Genomic DNA, 14,269 nt, shown 5'->3' with positions numbered 1-14,269 from the left:
CCATGCTGGAGCACCTATTCACAGGCATGACCACAGCCTACTACAGCCTCCAGCAATCCTTCCACCTCCTGAGTGGCTGGGACTGCAGGCACATGCCATTGCACCTAGCCTCTGACAGCCTTTTAAAAAAATGTTAATGGACACATAATAATTGGACATATTTATAGGGTACACAGTGATGTTTTAATACATATAATGTACAGTGATCAGATCAGGATGATTAGCATAGCCATCATCTCAAACACTATCATCTGTGTTGGGAACTTCCAGTGTCCTCCCAGCTATTTGAAACTACACATAATTGTTAACTACACTCATCCTACAGTGGTACAAAACACTAGAACTTATTCCTCCTCTTCTGACAGCCTTTTAATACCCAGAGGAAAAACGAAAATGATACCAGAAAACAATCTTTTTGCTGAAAATACGACAGAGCAGCCCTTCAACCATTTTGCTTTTCTGAAAGGTAGCACTCCTGAAAGCAAGTGGAAGCAGAACCATCTGACCTTCCGGAGACACTAGCTCTCGCTGAGGCAGCTCTCAAGCCTTCCACATTATACTCCTGATTCCAGCAGCAGCCACCAGTTTATTTAGTAAGTCCACTATAATTTACTGCTTCTCAGAGGAAAAAAAGGAGTTCACTATTGTTACAGGCTTAGCCCCTAGAAGTAAAATCTCCACTCTGGAAATTCACAAATCCAGCATTCACCATAAATGCTTCAGCCTCAGAACATGAGTGCCAGGGAACCACAGCAAATCAGGAGGCAGACTCAGACTTGGGAGACGATGGGTCATCGCTCTCCGTGCAGCAGGACATGGCACATGCACCCGGGGGTCCTAGTCTTACCCACTTCCAGCCCTGGCCCACCCTGGGCTGGGCTCCCTTGGGGGGCGGGGGGGCTTTCTCCTTCCCAGCACAGCCCCCTGGCTGTTTGGAGAGGGCCAGAGTAGCAAGAGGATTACTAGATCAAAACCAAGACACCAGGTGGGTTCCTGCACCAGAATTCTATGAGGTGTGCCCACGACTAAGGACTCTGATCAGGGCAGGGCAAATCCATTCCATGAGCACAGGGTACCTGGGCCCTCTTCTCAGGTGCTACCAAACCAGCCACACACGTGTGGCTTTCAGAGGTTCCATTTCAGAAAGCCTGTTCTGGGGGAATGCCACCCCAGGTGTGGAGTGCTCCCAAGTCTCTCTTTTTTTTTTGGGGTTGGGGTCTCATTCTGTCACCCAGGCTGGATGGAGTACAGTGGCACGCTCATGGCCACCGCAGCCTCAACCTGCTGGGCTCAGGTGATCTTTCCACCTCAGCCTGCCAAGTAGCTGAAACTACAGGTGAGCACTTCCATGCCCAGCTAACCTTTTTATGTATTGTAGAGACAAAGTCTCACCAAGTTGTCCAGGCTGGTCTTGAACCCTGGGCTCAGGCAATCCTCTCACCTTGGCCTCCCAAAGTGCTGGGATTACAGACTTGAGCCACTGTACCTGGCCCAAGTCTATTTCAATGTGGTTTTTACTCCTCTCTTGGACCATGCCACCATCCAGAGATAACTGTCCTTCCAAAAATCTTCACTGTGGCCTCTCGCTGCTATTTGGATCTTCCCTTTTATAGAAAGAAAGCTCAGAGAGCCTTCTGGGAACCAAGAGCACCCAGAAGGTGTAGTACTTGAATATAAAGGCCTTGCTAGGCCTTACTAACTCTTCCTTTATTCAATCAAAGAGGAAAACTGAGCTGGGGGTTAGGAGCGCCTCTGCCCCCCATGCAGGTCCCCAGACTTTCCCTGCGACCACCCAGGCTAAGGCTGAACCAGCAGCAGCTCCAAGTGGGAGCCAGAGGAGGCCTCCACAGGTAGGCGCCTGAGTCACCCTGAGAACAGCAGAGCCTCAAAGGACAAACCAAGACGACGATACAGTGACAAGGCAGAGACACTGAAACCCTCGGCAGCAAAGCATCTAAGGGTGGAGGGGGCAAGCGACAGTGCGCGTGGCACACCGATGGACTGGCGATTACCTGGCAGACTCTGCGGGATATGGGTGGGCACAGCAGCGTGTGGGAGAGGCGCTGCGTGGGGCGGGCTGGAGTGCAAGCCAGCCAGAAGACCTGAGAGAAAACAAGGAAGGGAGAAAGAACAAAACACACACATTCAAGACAGGAACGAAAAAGTAGCTCCAGCAGTCCAGAGGCCCAGACAACCTGCCAGTCTGGTACCAACCCCAAAGGGGAGGGGGCTCAGCAGGGTTCCCCACGGTCACACACCAGACACAAACACAGGAGCCAGAGTACATGACAACAGAAGGACCCTCAGTCACAGCCCAGAGGTCCCCAAGTGACAAGAGGTGGGAAAGCAGCACTTACTGTGGCCGAGGCCAGGGTGGAAAGGCCCAGGAGCAGGGCCTGTGACAATGGCGTCCTTGGATACCCCTGCTTTGGCAGAGGAGTCGGCGCTGAAGGAGAGTACGTGGAGAGGAATTGGGACAGGGGCTATGATGCCCAGAGAGTTTGAGTTCATGGCCCCAGGCAGCTTTGGGCTGCTGGACTTGTAGGATGAAGGCAGCAGGTTTAAGGGAGAGGAGTTGGTCAGCAGCACAGCCCCACTGGTTCCTTTCTGGGGAGGAAACACAGCAACATGGTAAGAAGCTAGCTAGTCCTACTTATAGCTAACCACAAACCAAACCTGGGGACATGAGGGAGAAGGGCTAGATGCCCCCGGGAAAGCAACCTCCTACTCTGCAACTTCTAAGACAGGAATGAGAACAGGCTCTAGGAACTGACATGAAGTGGTTTACAGTGCACAGAGTTCATTTTAAAAAGCAGGATATTAACTATGCCTCCTTTGTGAAGAAAGGGGAGAATATCACCATACAGATATTCACACACACAAACGTATATGAGGAGAGGCTGAGGTGAGAGGGTTGCCTGAGCCCATGGGTTCAAGACCAGCCTGGGCAACTTGGCAAGGCCTCATCTCTACAATAAATCAAGAAAAATTAGCTGAGCATGGTGGCACATGCCTGTAGTTACAGCTACTTGGAAGGATGAGGCAGAAAGATCACCTGAGCCCAGCAGATCAAGGCTCCAGTGGCCACAAGTGTGCCACTACACTCCAGCCTGGGTAACAGAGTGACTCTGACTCAAAAGAAGGAAAAAAAAACCCATACATGAGCAGCTGCCTCACAGGGTGATGGGTACAGGAAGAGGGAAGTGAGACCTTTCTGAACAGACTTCTCTATAGTTCTGTCTTTGCAACCGCATAGTTGCTTTATATACTGGAAAAAGAAAAAATGCTCTCCCATTTCCCCAACCTGTGTCTAAAATTTCTTGGAATTACCCACAAGCAGAACACATCAATTGTTGGACTCTGTCCTCCAAAAACCAACAGAATCACTCCTAGGAGGTACTGGGGTATGAACACCTCCACAGAACTATGGCCTGACAGGTTGTAGTACTTCCATTCCCTTGTTTGGAGAGATGGCCAGGGAAGAGGTCATCGAAGGCATGATCTCACCACAGAACCTGCTCCTCCCTAGAGGGTTGGGGCACATGATCCTTTCACTCGCTCCTATGCCATCCTAAGGAGTTCAGGCTAACCATCCTAGGCTTCCCACCTCCAGAAAGAGGAACACACGAGGGCAGGAAGCCCCCTCTTTCCAGCATCTAAGCTGTTCCTACCTGACCTTCAGTTTCAGATCTCATTCTCTGTCCAGAGCAAGGCAAGTAGCCTTGTCCCCAAGGCCCCTGTGAGTGGGACAGAGCAGGCTGCTATGCAGGGATACTCACTGGCAAGGAGGTAGACGATGTCACACTACTAACCACAGGAGGCTTTAAGGACGAGGTCAGTAACTTTGCCACTCCCTGGGTCCCTCCACCAGAATCTCCATTTGGACCACCTGGTGGGGCCACCAGGGTCAGCTTCTGGGAAACAGGCGGTTTTTTCACTGCTGAGCTTGGGATGGGTCGGCTGGTAGACTGTCCTGTGGAGGGAGGCTGTATGCCAGGGAGCAGGTTCCCAGAAGTAGCACTCTGGACCGGTGTTACTCCAGAGGAAGAGCTGCCGGAGGAAACGCCATGTTTGGAGATGGAGCTTGCAAAGGGATTATTCTTATAAGATGACCCTGCAGAGCTGACCGAATGCTGTTTTGCTGGATGGCTCAGGACAGTAGAAGACGGGGCTGGGGTCTTATGAGAGCTGCCGCTGGGGGCTGGCAGGCCTGAGGAGGCTGGTGTGGAGGGGTGGAAGCCCTGGCCTTTGGCCGCTGTCTTCACAAGTTGCAAGAGGGAACGATGACACTGTGGGGGGGAAGCCTTTGGGCCTTGGAGCTTATTGGCAAATGGAGCTGGGGGTGGGAAGCTTTTCTGTTGCTGAGTGCCAGCATGAAAAACTTTGACCTGGGGGCCAGGCACAGGAGCCACCACCTGGGGTCCGTGAGATGTCCGTGGCAAACTGTGGTGCTTTGCTTTGAGCTGGTGCACCTCTGGCAGGCCCTTGCTGAGGGGAGCCTGGCAGGACAGCTCTTTGTAGCCAGAACTCTCTGGTTTTTTTTCCTGAGAGGACTGCCCCAGTGCCAGAGCCTGTTCAGCCAGAAAATTTAGGGGGGACTGCAGAGAGCTAGCTGGTGGTGGAGCAGAAGGGTTGGGCTTCACAAGGTTCCTTTTTTCTTCTGTACATGAAACACCTGGAACTTTCTCTGCAGGTGCTTTTGAGGGTGCAGGCAGTATGAATTCAGAGCTCCCAGATGCTCTGCTATTCAGTGCAGTCAGTTCCTTGGACACAGCTTCTACTGAGGAGGCTGAATTGCAGATCAAATCTTCATCCATTGAGTCCTCCAGGCTGACAGGCACAGGGTTAGCCAGGCCACTCAACGCCTGGGATGGGGGCTCCCTGCTTGCAGCCCCAGTGCTCAGGCCTCCTCCCTGGTGTTCTGAGGGCAAAGCAATGGGGCCACCAATCTGTCCTGATGGGACAGAAACCTTTTTATCAGGTTTTGTAGACAATTCCTAAAGGAAAGCAGAAATGCTGATGTTTAGAAATGTCCGAAGACACCAATTTCGGCCCACTGTGAAGACATAAGCATGAGAACAACTCAAGGTGCAAAGAACTGGGCCTTCCTGTTTAATCACGAAACAAGATGCTGAAGAGCAGGAGCCGTGCCTGACTTGACTTTAATGCTGTAAATCGGCCAGGCATGGTGGATCATGCCTGTAATCCCAGCACTTTGGGAGGCCGAGGTGAGAGGATAGTGGGAGCCCAGGAGTTTGAGACTAGCCTGGGCAACATAACAAGATCCCATCTCTATAAAAATTTTAAAAACTGTTTAAATGCTACAACTCAAACACCCTCTAATAATGTCTGACTGGCCAGGGCTGAGTTTACCTCAGCATGCCTTGCTGCTAAGTACAAATACGTCCATAGGGGAACCTGTTTCTGAAAAAGTGTAAGACTTGCACAAAGAGACCCTCTGCCTATTGGCATGCACACTATCTCATAGCATTCCTTGCTGCAATCAGACTGATGAACTGCCTTAAAATAGCTACTTTTTCCTCCTTGCTTTTTCCCAGCAAAGTCAGTCTGGGATCAAAGAAAAGTTCATTTCTTGGAAGCAGGAATAGGGTGTAACCTGTCACTCCTGCATCCCTGCTGCTTAGTACAGCGCACTAGAGACACTGTAAGAGCTCAGCAGATACTTAGGAACAAATAAGTCGCACTTCTTATTCTCATGGTCTGTTCAGGTGTGGTTGAAGAGCACGAAGCAAAGCTTTAAGAACTGGTAAACATTTTTGGTAAACAGCAACTTGACACTGAAAGCTTTCTGCAACATCTCAGTGTTCGCAGTTTTTATTCTCCAGCCACTGTACTGGCCTCCACTTCTGCCAGGGAGCTCACAAAGCCACAGTGCCTTTCTGCTGTTGCTCCAGGCAAAACTGCACTGGGCTAAGTATGTACTTCTTCATGAGAAGACCATCATCACAGAAATACATTCGCACCAACAGCGGCTATTCACTCCTCAGCTGCCAAAAAGACCCCACTTAATCCCACAACAATCCCAGTAACTGGGTCAGCTATGTGCTATTTTGTAGAACCGAGGCTTGACAGGGTTAAGTGGCCCTGCTCAAGTCTCTGCCCTGGTACAACTTCAAGAGTGTCATCCTGAATAGCTGTCCCCATACCAGCACAGCTCAGTGAGCTGCCACATTCACTTGAGAGGCTTCCAGAGCACAACTGCAGGGAGATGAGGTAACAAATGACCTGAGCAGGATGACTCACCTTCACCTTGATTTTAGAAGGAGCCATTACTTTCTTCTTGGCCCTGTTAGGAAGAATGAGCACAGAAAAGATTTAGAGGATATTCACAGAAGGAGGTAAAAACAACAGTAGTCCAGAGAAGTGAGAACACCAAGACACTCACAGGATTGACGTCAGGTGCCCATGGCCTCGTCTGCTCTCCTTGAATAGAGTCCTAAAAGACACAGAATGCTGGGTATTGGCACATGCCCCAGAATGCCAGGCCCTGCTTCCGGAGCGCTGGTGTCCCAGGTACTCAGTGGCTATCCTTCACAAAAGGTCAGTCGATGCTCAACTGAATTCATGGTAAAGGACCTAAAGCAGCCACACCAGCTGCCCAAAAGACAAGAGCCTGAACTTTACCAAGAAAAACTCACAGCAATGTTTCTCAAAAGGCTGTGGCACTTAGCACCACGACTTGTCTAAACAACAGATGTATCCGGCCCAATCAAGAAAACCAGTTCCAGCTAACTTTCCCTGTCCTGTGTACAACAGAGGTACTCCATTTGTGGGAAGCGGTGCCCACAAAGCAGCCTCTGAAACATAAGCCTGGCTCTTGGTTCCCGTAAGGAGTCAGCCCTGCTTCCCGTACATGAGACTTCTTTAGGTTCGTTAGGAAGCATCCCAGATGAATTCATCACCCAACTTCTAGTAGGCGCCATCATATCAAAACAGGAAGTGCACATGGAGATGAGAACAGTATGCAGTCAATCCTGAACTGAAGCAGGATGAAACCCAAAACGTCACTTCCCTTTTCTAGGGAAGACAAAGACGGCCCTTTCCTACCTACTAGCAGGCCCCCCATTTCTCAGGAGAGATCAGAGTTGAGTCAACTAGACAGTGACTCCCTGAGGGCAGGTACCCAGCTGGCCTGGTACAAAAGCAATGCTCTTCAAGTACTTCTTGACTGCACAAACCCCCCATGTCATCACTCTGGCCCTCACCTGGCCTGCATCCAGCCCTTGGGCCAGAGAGGCTTGACCTCGGAGTCCAGAAAGGCCTTCACACAGTCTTCCCAGGCCTGGGCCTTGCTGCTCCTCTCCAGGTCCTGGCTCTCCAGTTTGATCTTCACTACCTGGCAGAGCAGCTCCCTGAGGAGGAAGCAGAAATCAGGACCCTCAAACCACCCCAATGCCTCTTCAAGGTTTCAATCATGTACTTCCAGCAGCCCTTCATTAGCAATATGGGGACATGCTCAGATACTGGCCCCACAAATCCTCCAATGAGGCAATGTCCCAGTTTGGGCACACCTGATTTCATCATTCCACTGGAATTTCTTCCGGGGTCCCATTATCCTCCTGCCTCCCTTTTCTTCATCTTCCTCCTCGTCAGAACAAATCCGTTCTCTCTGCTCCTTGTCTTTCTCCTCTTCCAGCATCCTATGAAGTGAACAAAATTAAATGAGACCCTGAGGTTCTCCTGCCCCCACCTCTCCCCTCACCCCCAGAATAACTGGGACTTCCAAGATGAGAAGGTGAAAATGTAGAAGAGGCAAGAGCCTCCTTTGGAAATGTAAGGAAATACTGTAAAACAGGAGGAGGAGAGATAGGTGGACCATGCCATGCAAAAACACGAAGACACACTTACTTAGCCACCTTTGCCTGTGTGTGTGCCTGGCATTCATCCTGGTACTTGGCCATCTGCTCTGGCATCGCCCTGCCAATGGCTTCCTTGAGTTTCTGGAGTGGCTCCTTCAGACGGCCCCCCTGCTGAGAGCAGGACACAATACAAGTCTGGTTTACACATCATTCTAACACTAAGGATGCATGGCAGGGATCATCAAAAGGAGGCAGTGCCACAGTAGATGTGGCACCTGTAAGATTCATCACTCCTCAGTTAGGCCCCAAAAGCAAGGGGCTCCACGCCGAAGTCAACCCACCTGCTCACAGTAGTGAAGTTTTCGAGCACGTTTGACCAGAGCATCCTTGCTGCAGGGCAGGAATGAGGCAAGGTAGGCATAGACTCCAGAACGGGCTTGGCTACTCAGTTCCCGAGCCTGCACCTCTATGCTGAAGAAGAGAACAGAGTCATCAACAGCTGCAGTGCACTGCAACTTCTCTCTTCATCAGAGCACCCTACATGGAGAGTTAAGTTAGGAGCCAAACGTAAGGCAAACCTTATCTTGTGGGCAGACAATGAGACTGAGTGACCAACACAACAGATTTTCAGCAGTCAACAAATAAGGACAACTTTTAAACCCGATTAACTTGGCTAGGTAAAGTGGGTCAAGGCTCTCAGGTCAAATACAAGACCAAGTCAAAGGTAGTCAAGAAAACAGTGACCAAGAGAACAAGCTCTGAAGCTCTAAATTTCATGAACAAGGAAAACACACAGCTTTCCAAGTAGAAAGTAATGAATTCCTTGGGGTTGGCAGGAAATACTTTCTGGCAACATTTCTTCTCTTTCCAATTCCCAGTCCTATCCACGATTATGAGGTCAGTGAAATCCTCCCCCTCTAGCTTCCCCATCTAGATAAGCAAAAAGATGTTTCTTCTTAATTCCTCAAGCTTTCTGTGTATGGCTCAGACAGGCTCCTTGTTGACACAAACCTCTTGTCCACACCATGGCTCTGGTACTCTCTGCAGCCCATGCTTCCTTACCAAAGAGGCCGATCCAGGCCCTGGCCAGGCAAGGTCATTTGTTAGAACATGCTCAAGTCTTGACAGCTGTTCTCACATACTCAAACTCCTCAGCTGCTGAGCCACAAGCTTTGCTGGCTACATCATGCCACCAAGCCGAGAGCTGCAACCCTGGGGGCCAGACCCAAGATTCGTTTCCTGGCTGAGATTTTGATGTTGAGTTTTTGGCCTTTTAATCCAAGTACTACGGCTCAGAGGCTCCGAGGTCCAGGAGAGGTGTTGCCGGATGGTGTGTGTGTGCGAGTACCAGGAGCAGAAGGGAGGGTGAGAGGAGAGTCACAGGGTGCCAAGGAACAGCTGGCACGGAGCAGGCCTTGAGACCGCCATGCTGTCTCTTGTTCCGGATCCTGAGAGACAGGGAAGCAGCACCTTCTCTCTCTTCTCATTTCACACTTGCCAAGAAATCCTCTTCCAACAGGCCATGACTATCCCACACAGCTGCCTCAGATTAGGAAGGTCTACCATTTCTGGAGACAAAGATTTAGTGTCCCTGTTTTGTTTTCTTTTTTACTAGACCAGCAATAAAACCACAGTAATCCAGTTCTTTTATCTCACTGGTGGTCACCTATATGTAGTTCAATTGTATTCCCATTCTCCCCTGGCCAGTCAACCCAGGCACAGTAATAGCAGACACAGACAAACAAAAAAACAAATGATACTCACTCTAATAGGATCCCATTAATATCCTGGGTGAAGAACTTCTGTCTGCTCTCTCCCTCGGCAGCTCTAGCAGCCTGGTTCACAGCAAACAGTAATAGCTGTTAGTGCACATGCCCCACAAGTCCCTCACACTCACCCACAGGCAGAAGAGTCACCTCCATAATAAAGAGCACCTGTCAATGAAATCCTCAACACCACCATTACCTCTCTGACACAGCCCTAATACCAGATTAAGTGCTCTGTGATCAAGTTTCCCCTTTCAGTGCTGCTGCAGCATCTCTAGACTGCCTGTTCTTTCCAGGACTTAAAAACAACAGTCACATAGAAGAAAAGCACAGGATCAAGGCAATCATGATGCATCTGGCCAGGGGCCACACAGCCTGCCATCTGACCCACGTCCACACTCTGTCAACAACACTGGGAGTGGAAATTTCCATACATCTACAGCACAAAACAATCCAAGAAATTAACAAAGCTACAAAATTAAAAGGACTTTTTAGCCATCAAAATAACAATAATGTGTAGCTTTAACATTTAAGGACATTATTATTAGAAAATTCATTATCTACCTATGGTATACCACAAACTTTCTATTACCCAGGCCACTTGAATAACTAACATACCATACTACCTATTAACACAAGATTATAGGAGTTAATATACAGTCTTCTTTTGCTTTCCATGAGAACACATTTTACACCCTGGATAGCGAGCTTAGCGATCCCTGAAGCAATCATGGCAGGCAGCAAAGACACCGAGGGCAGAAGTCAGAAAAGTAGACCTGCAAACATTTGCACCAGTAGAAATACTTGGCTGCACATTGGAACTACCTGGGCAGAGTTGCCAACCCCAGACCAATTAAATCACAATTTCTGGGGAGGTACTCAAGAAAGCACACTCTAAAAGTGGCCCAAGCATCAGTACTCTTCCAAAGTAACCCTGGTGATGCTGATGTGCAGAGAAGGTGGAGAACTATGGATCTAAACCCAAGAGTTGCTGGTCTGAAGGCTTCAGGTAAAATAAAATTTCTGAAATCATACATGATATAAATGACTAGCAAACAAAGGTGACAAGGTGACTGTATAGAAGGAAGAGATCAATCCTGATCAACCCCTCTGAAACTGCTTAACACCCTCCATCTTCACCACCTCCCCACCTGCCTGCCTTTTCCCTGCATCTTCTGGGACTTCTTCCAGCCTCTCTGCTCCATCTGCCTTCTCCACTAGCTACTTTCCTGTAGATAGATCCCGAAGCTCTGCCCAGGACCCACTTCTCCCAATAGCTTCTTTCTCCTTTATGGCTTCTAAATAACACATATACTTTTCAGGTCCCTCAAACCTAAACATAAGCCCTAAACCCTCTCTTCTAGACTCTGGACCAATATTTCCAATTATCCCTAAGTAATTTCCAATTACAGTCATCCCTCAGTATACACAGGGGGTTGATTTAATATGTAGTCTTTTTCTGCCTTCCATAAGAACAGTTAACGCACTAGATAGCAAGCTTAGAAGCCCACACATACTAAATTCCAAGCATACTCAAGTCCTGCAGTGGGTTTATAAAACCTATGACTGCAAAAAGCTAGCCTTCTGTAATTTAGCATCCCTCAAATTCCACATTTGGTTGAAAAAAATCTGCATATAAGCAGACCTGTGCAGTTCAAACCTGTTTTTCAAAGGTTAACTGTACCTCTAGCCAGGCATGGTGGCTCATGCCTATAATCCCAACATCTCAGGAGGCCGAGGTGGGATAATTGCTTGAGCCCAGGAGTTCGAGACCAGCCTGGGCTACAAAGCAAGACCTTATATGATTTTCTCTATGGAAAAAAAAAACAAAAAATTAGCCAGGCATGGTGGCACATGCCCGTAGTCAAGGCTGTAGTGAGTCATGATCATGAACTGCATTCCAGTATGGGTGACAGAGTGAGATCCCAACTCAAAAAAAACAAAAAACAAAAAAACTGTATGTACGTGTGTGTGTGTGTGTGTGTGTGTGTGTGTGTGTGTGTGTGTGCAGGGATGACGTACTGGTACCCACTGGCTTCTACTCTTCTTCCCGTATTCATCACTTCTAATAATCACAACTCCAACCTTCTTAAATCTGTCCTCTCTTTCCTTTAGAATCCTTGAGCTGCTCTTTCCAAGCCTAGAAGCAAACCCAAGCTCCTTCACATGGCACTGAAAGTCTGCCAGGATCTGGTCAGCTGCCACCAACTCCCCCACCCTCTGCCCTGCTCCCCACCTCATTCTAAGGCCGTCTTACCTGGAGGCCAGCCAAGCCTGTGGCCTCCAGTCCGCTTCATGTATCCCCTCAGAGCTTCTCTGTTAGCCCCTTGAGTCTGGCTGCCCACCTGTCTATTTAGCCTGCTTGTCCCACTGCCTGCTGCTCGCACGTCTACGAGTCCACTCACACAGGCACACAGAGGGCAAGAATGGAATCCCACTCACCAAGAAACCCCACGGCTGCCAAATGTGACAAATAGTTAGAAAATGTTGACTATTATGTGACAAATAGTTAGAAAATGTTGACTAAGTGAACAAATGAACAGATATCACTGGAAGAAGACACACCAGAGGAAGAAAAGCTATTGCTGATTGTTTGATATTACCAATCAACAATAACTTGGAGAAGATATGCAAATATGGAAAAAAAAAAAAACCCTCCAGCTTCTAAAGATGCCCTGTCTAGGGAACAACCCTGAGGCCTGAGATATAACGGATGAAATGCACAGGTAGGTAATGCAAAAAAAGGAAAGGACATGAGTTTTAACCCATCTATGTGCCAATCTGTTATACTTTCAGAAGCATTCAGAATTCTACCTTGGCAGGTGGAACATACCGGAATTATATTAGGCTGAGAGAAAATGAAACCAAGTCATTCTTTTTTTTTTGAGTTGGAGTCTCACTCTGTCGCTCAGACTGGAGTGCAGTGGCCACTCCCGGTCACCGCAACCTCAACTGCTGGGCTCTGGCAATCCTTCCGCCTCAGCATTCCGAGTAGCCGGAATTACAGGTGTGGGCTGCCACACCCGGCTGATTTTTTATTTATTGTAGAGATGAGGTCTCGCCAAGTTGCCCAGGCGGGTCTCGAACCTGTGGGCTCAGGCAATCCACTCACCTCAGCCTTCCAAGGCGTGGGATTACAGGCTGAGCCACCGAGCCCGGCTCCGAGTCATTCTTTTGCTTAAGCTTGCACTGCTGGTTACAAGATGCAGAAGCACCCTCACATTAATTCACTCTAATTACTTTAACATGTATTCTAAATGCCACACTGTTCGTCAGACCCATCAACAGCTTCAGTTTCCAGTCAAACGTTATTTTTAGATAGCCATTTCTCCAATGTTCTAGAAGATTTCTGCCTATATAATCTTTAAAAAGATTTTTCTGAAGCCTTTTGAATTGCATAGACAGTATCTCAGAGGGTCTGGTTTTATACTTAAGATAATTAGCCAACTATGGCATTTTAAAGTAAATCTAATTAAAAGAGCAATTGGATATACATCTGATAGGCTTCCAGAAAGAAGTGAGGTCCCTCACTCCTAAGAAAAGACACTCTTACCCTAGGAGTTGTAGAAATTAATCAATCCTAGGTTAACTAGGAAATGAAGTTAAATCAAACACCCCAATCGTGTTGACTTACAATAGTTCTAACAGTCTTTTAAATAAGTGGTTTCATTTATTATAAGAAAAGAAACTTGTAGCCTTTTAGTACCTGGCTTAAAATTGCATATACTGTAGTACCTGTTTTGCTGAACAGAATGAAATCTGGAATGATTTTCCTTTTTTAAAAAGATCGAACAAGTTAGGTTTTTTTCCTACCTTATTCTTCTTGAATTCACCTCTCCCTGGATTTCTTGTGTTGCAGAGGATGATGGAGGGCAGAGTAGAGGGGTGGGCAACATAGTATCCCTTTCACTTCTGTTCTCAGTACTGTCCCCATTTTATGCTTGACTGAAGAGGACCAAAATAGACTCAGGACATCCATATGGCCCAGGTTGAGTAGCTGGCAAACTACCTCAAGACAATGACCCAAAGGGGTGTCAAACCTGAGCATTCTCAGCACCTGTACCTTCCAACAACCAAGATCAAAGGTTCAATCACTGAATACTAAGGGAAGAGAGGGTGAGGTCATCAAATCACTGTACTCCCTGGGGCCAGTATGCAAATATACATGTACTGTACAAATAAGAGATGGAAAACAGGCCAATGTGACACAGGCACCACCATGGTGGCCCTCTTGGAGGATCTTTAACTTACACAAGTCTTCAAAATTATTTTTAAAACTTTAAATATCATATTTAATTAGAAGATAAATTGAAGCTTTGTTTCCCACAACAAAAGTATCTTTCCCTGAGGGATCAGCACACCTGGGTTGAGAACATGCTAGGTACTGTGGTAGACTGCAAAACAGGCCCAGAGATCCCTCCCAGGGAAAACCCCCTGAGAGATGCACTCTAGCTCCTACTCCTTGGATCTGGGCTGCTTTTGAGACTTGCTTTGACCAAGAATGTGGTGGAAATGGCAGACATACACAATCTCTAAGGCTGGCCCTCGAGGGCCCTACGCCTTCTACCTTTACCCTCTTGAGATGTTGTCCTGAGACCACCACGCCCTGAAGAAGGCCAGGATGAAAGACCGGAAAACAGAGAGGACCTGCCAGCGCTTGGTCAACTTGCCAGCTGAATGCAG

General features: G+C 48.1%; 1 protein-coding gene across 2 annotated transcripts in view; it reads right to left on the bottom strand.

Moving 5' to 3' along the window:
- The window catches only part of UBN1 (ubinuclein 1), a 31,896-nt gene that overhangs the window by 2,920 nt on the left and 14,707 nt on the right, over positions 1-14,269 (bottom strand). The window contains exons 8-17 of one of the 2 annotated variants that reach the window (XM_021712332.1): positions 9,585-9,655; positions 8,162-8,291; positions 7,870-7,988; positions 7,533-7,661; positions 7,227-7,373; positions 6,407-6,457; positions 6,265-6,307; positions 3,780-4,997; positions 2,358-2,607; positions 2,013-2,102 (exon numbers count right to left, since the gene is read on the bottom strand). In XM_021712332.1, the coding sequence (XP_021568007.1) occupies positions 2,013-2,102; positions 2,358-2,607; positions 3,780-4,997; positions 6,265-6,307; positions 6,407-6,457; positions 7,227-7,373; positions 7,533-7,661; positions 7,870-7,988; positions 8,162-8,291; positions 9,585-9,655 (2,248 nt within the window). The remainder of the gene's footprint in view (positions 1-2,012; positions 2,103-2,357; positions 2,608-3,779; positions 4,998-6,264; positions 6,308-6,406; positions 6,458-7,226; positions 7,374-7,532; positions 7,662-7,869; positions 7,989-8,161; positions 8,292-9,584; positions 9,656-14,269) is intronic. The other variant, XM_008058034.1, reaches the window with a different exon arrangement.

The sequence above is a fragment of the Carlito syrichta genome, unplaced genomic scaffold (assembly GCF_000164805.1).
Source record: "Carlito syrichta isolate Samal-C Ts95f unplaced genomic scaffold, Tarsius_syrichta-2.0.1 Scaffold303189, whole genome shotgun sequence".
In the NCBI taxonomy this organism is placed as follows: Eukaryota; Metazoa; Chordata; class Mammalia; order Primates; family Tarsiidae; genus Carlito; species Carlito syrichta.
The sequence above is the reverse complement of the archived record's forward strand: the minus strand, read 5'-3'. Positions and strand labels throughout refer to the sequence as shown.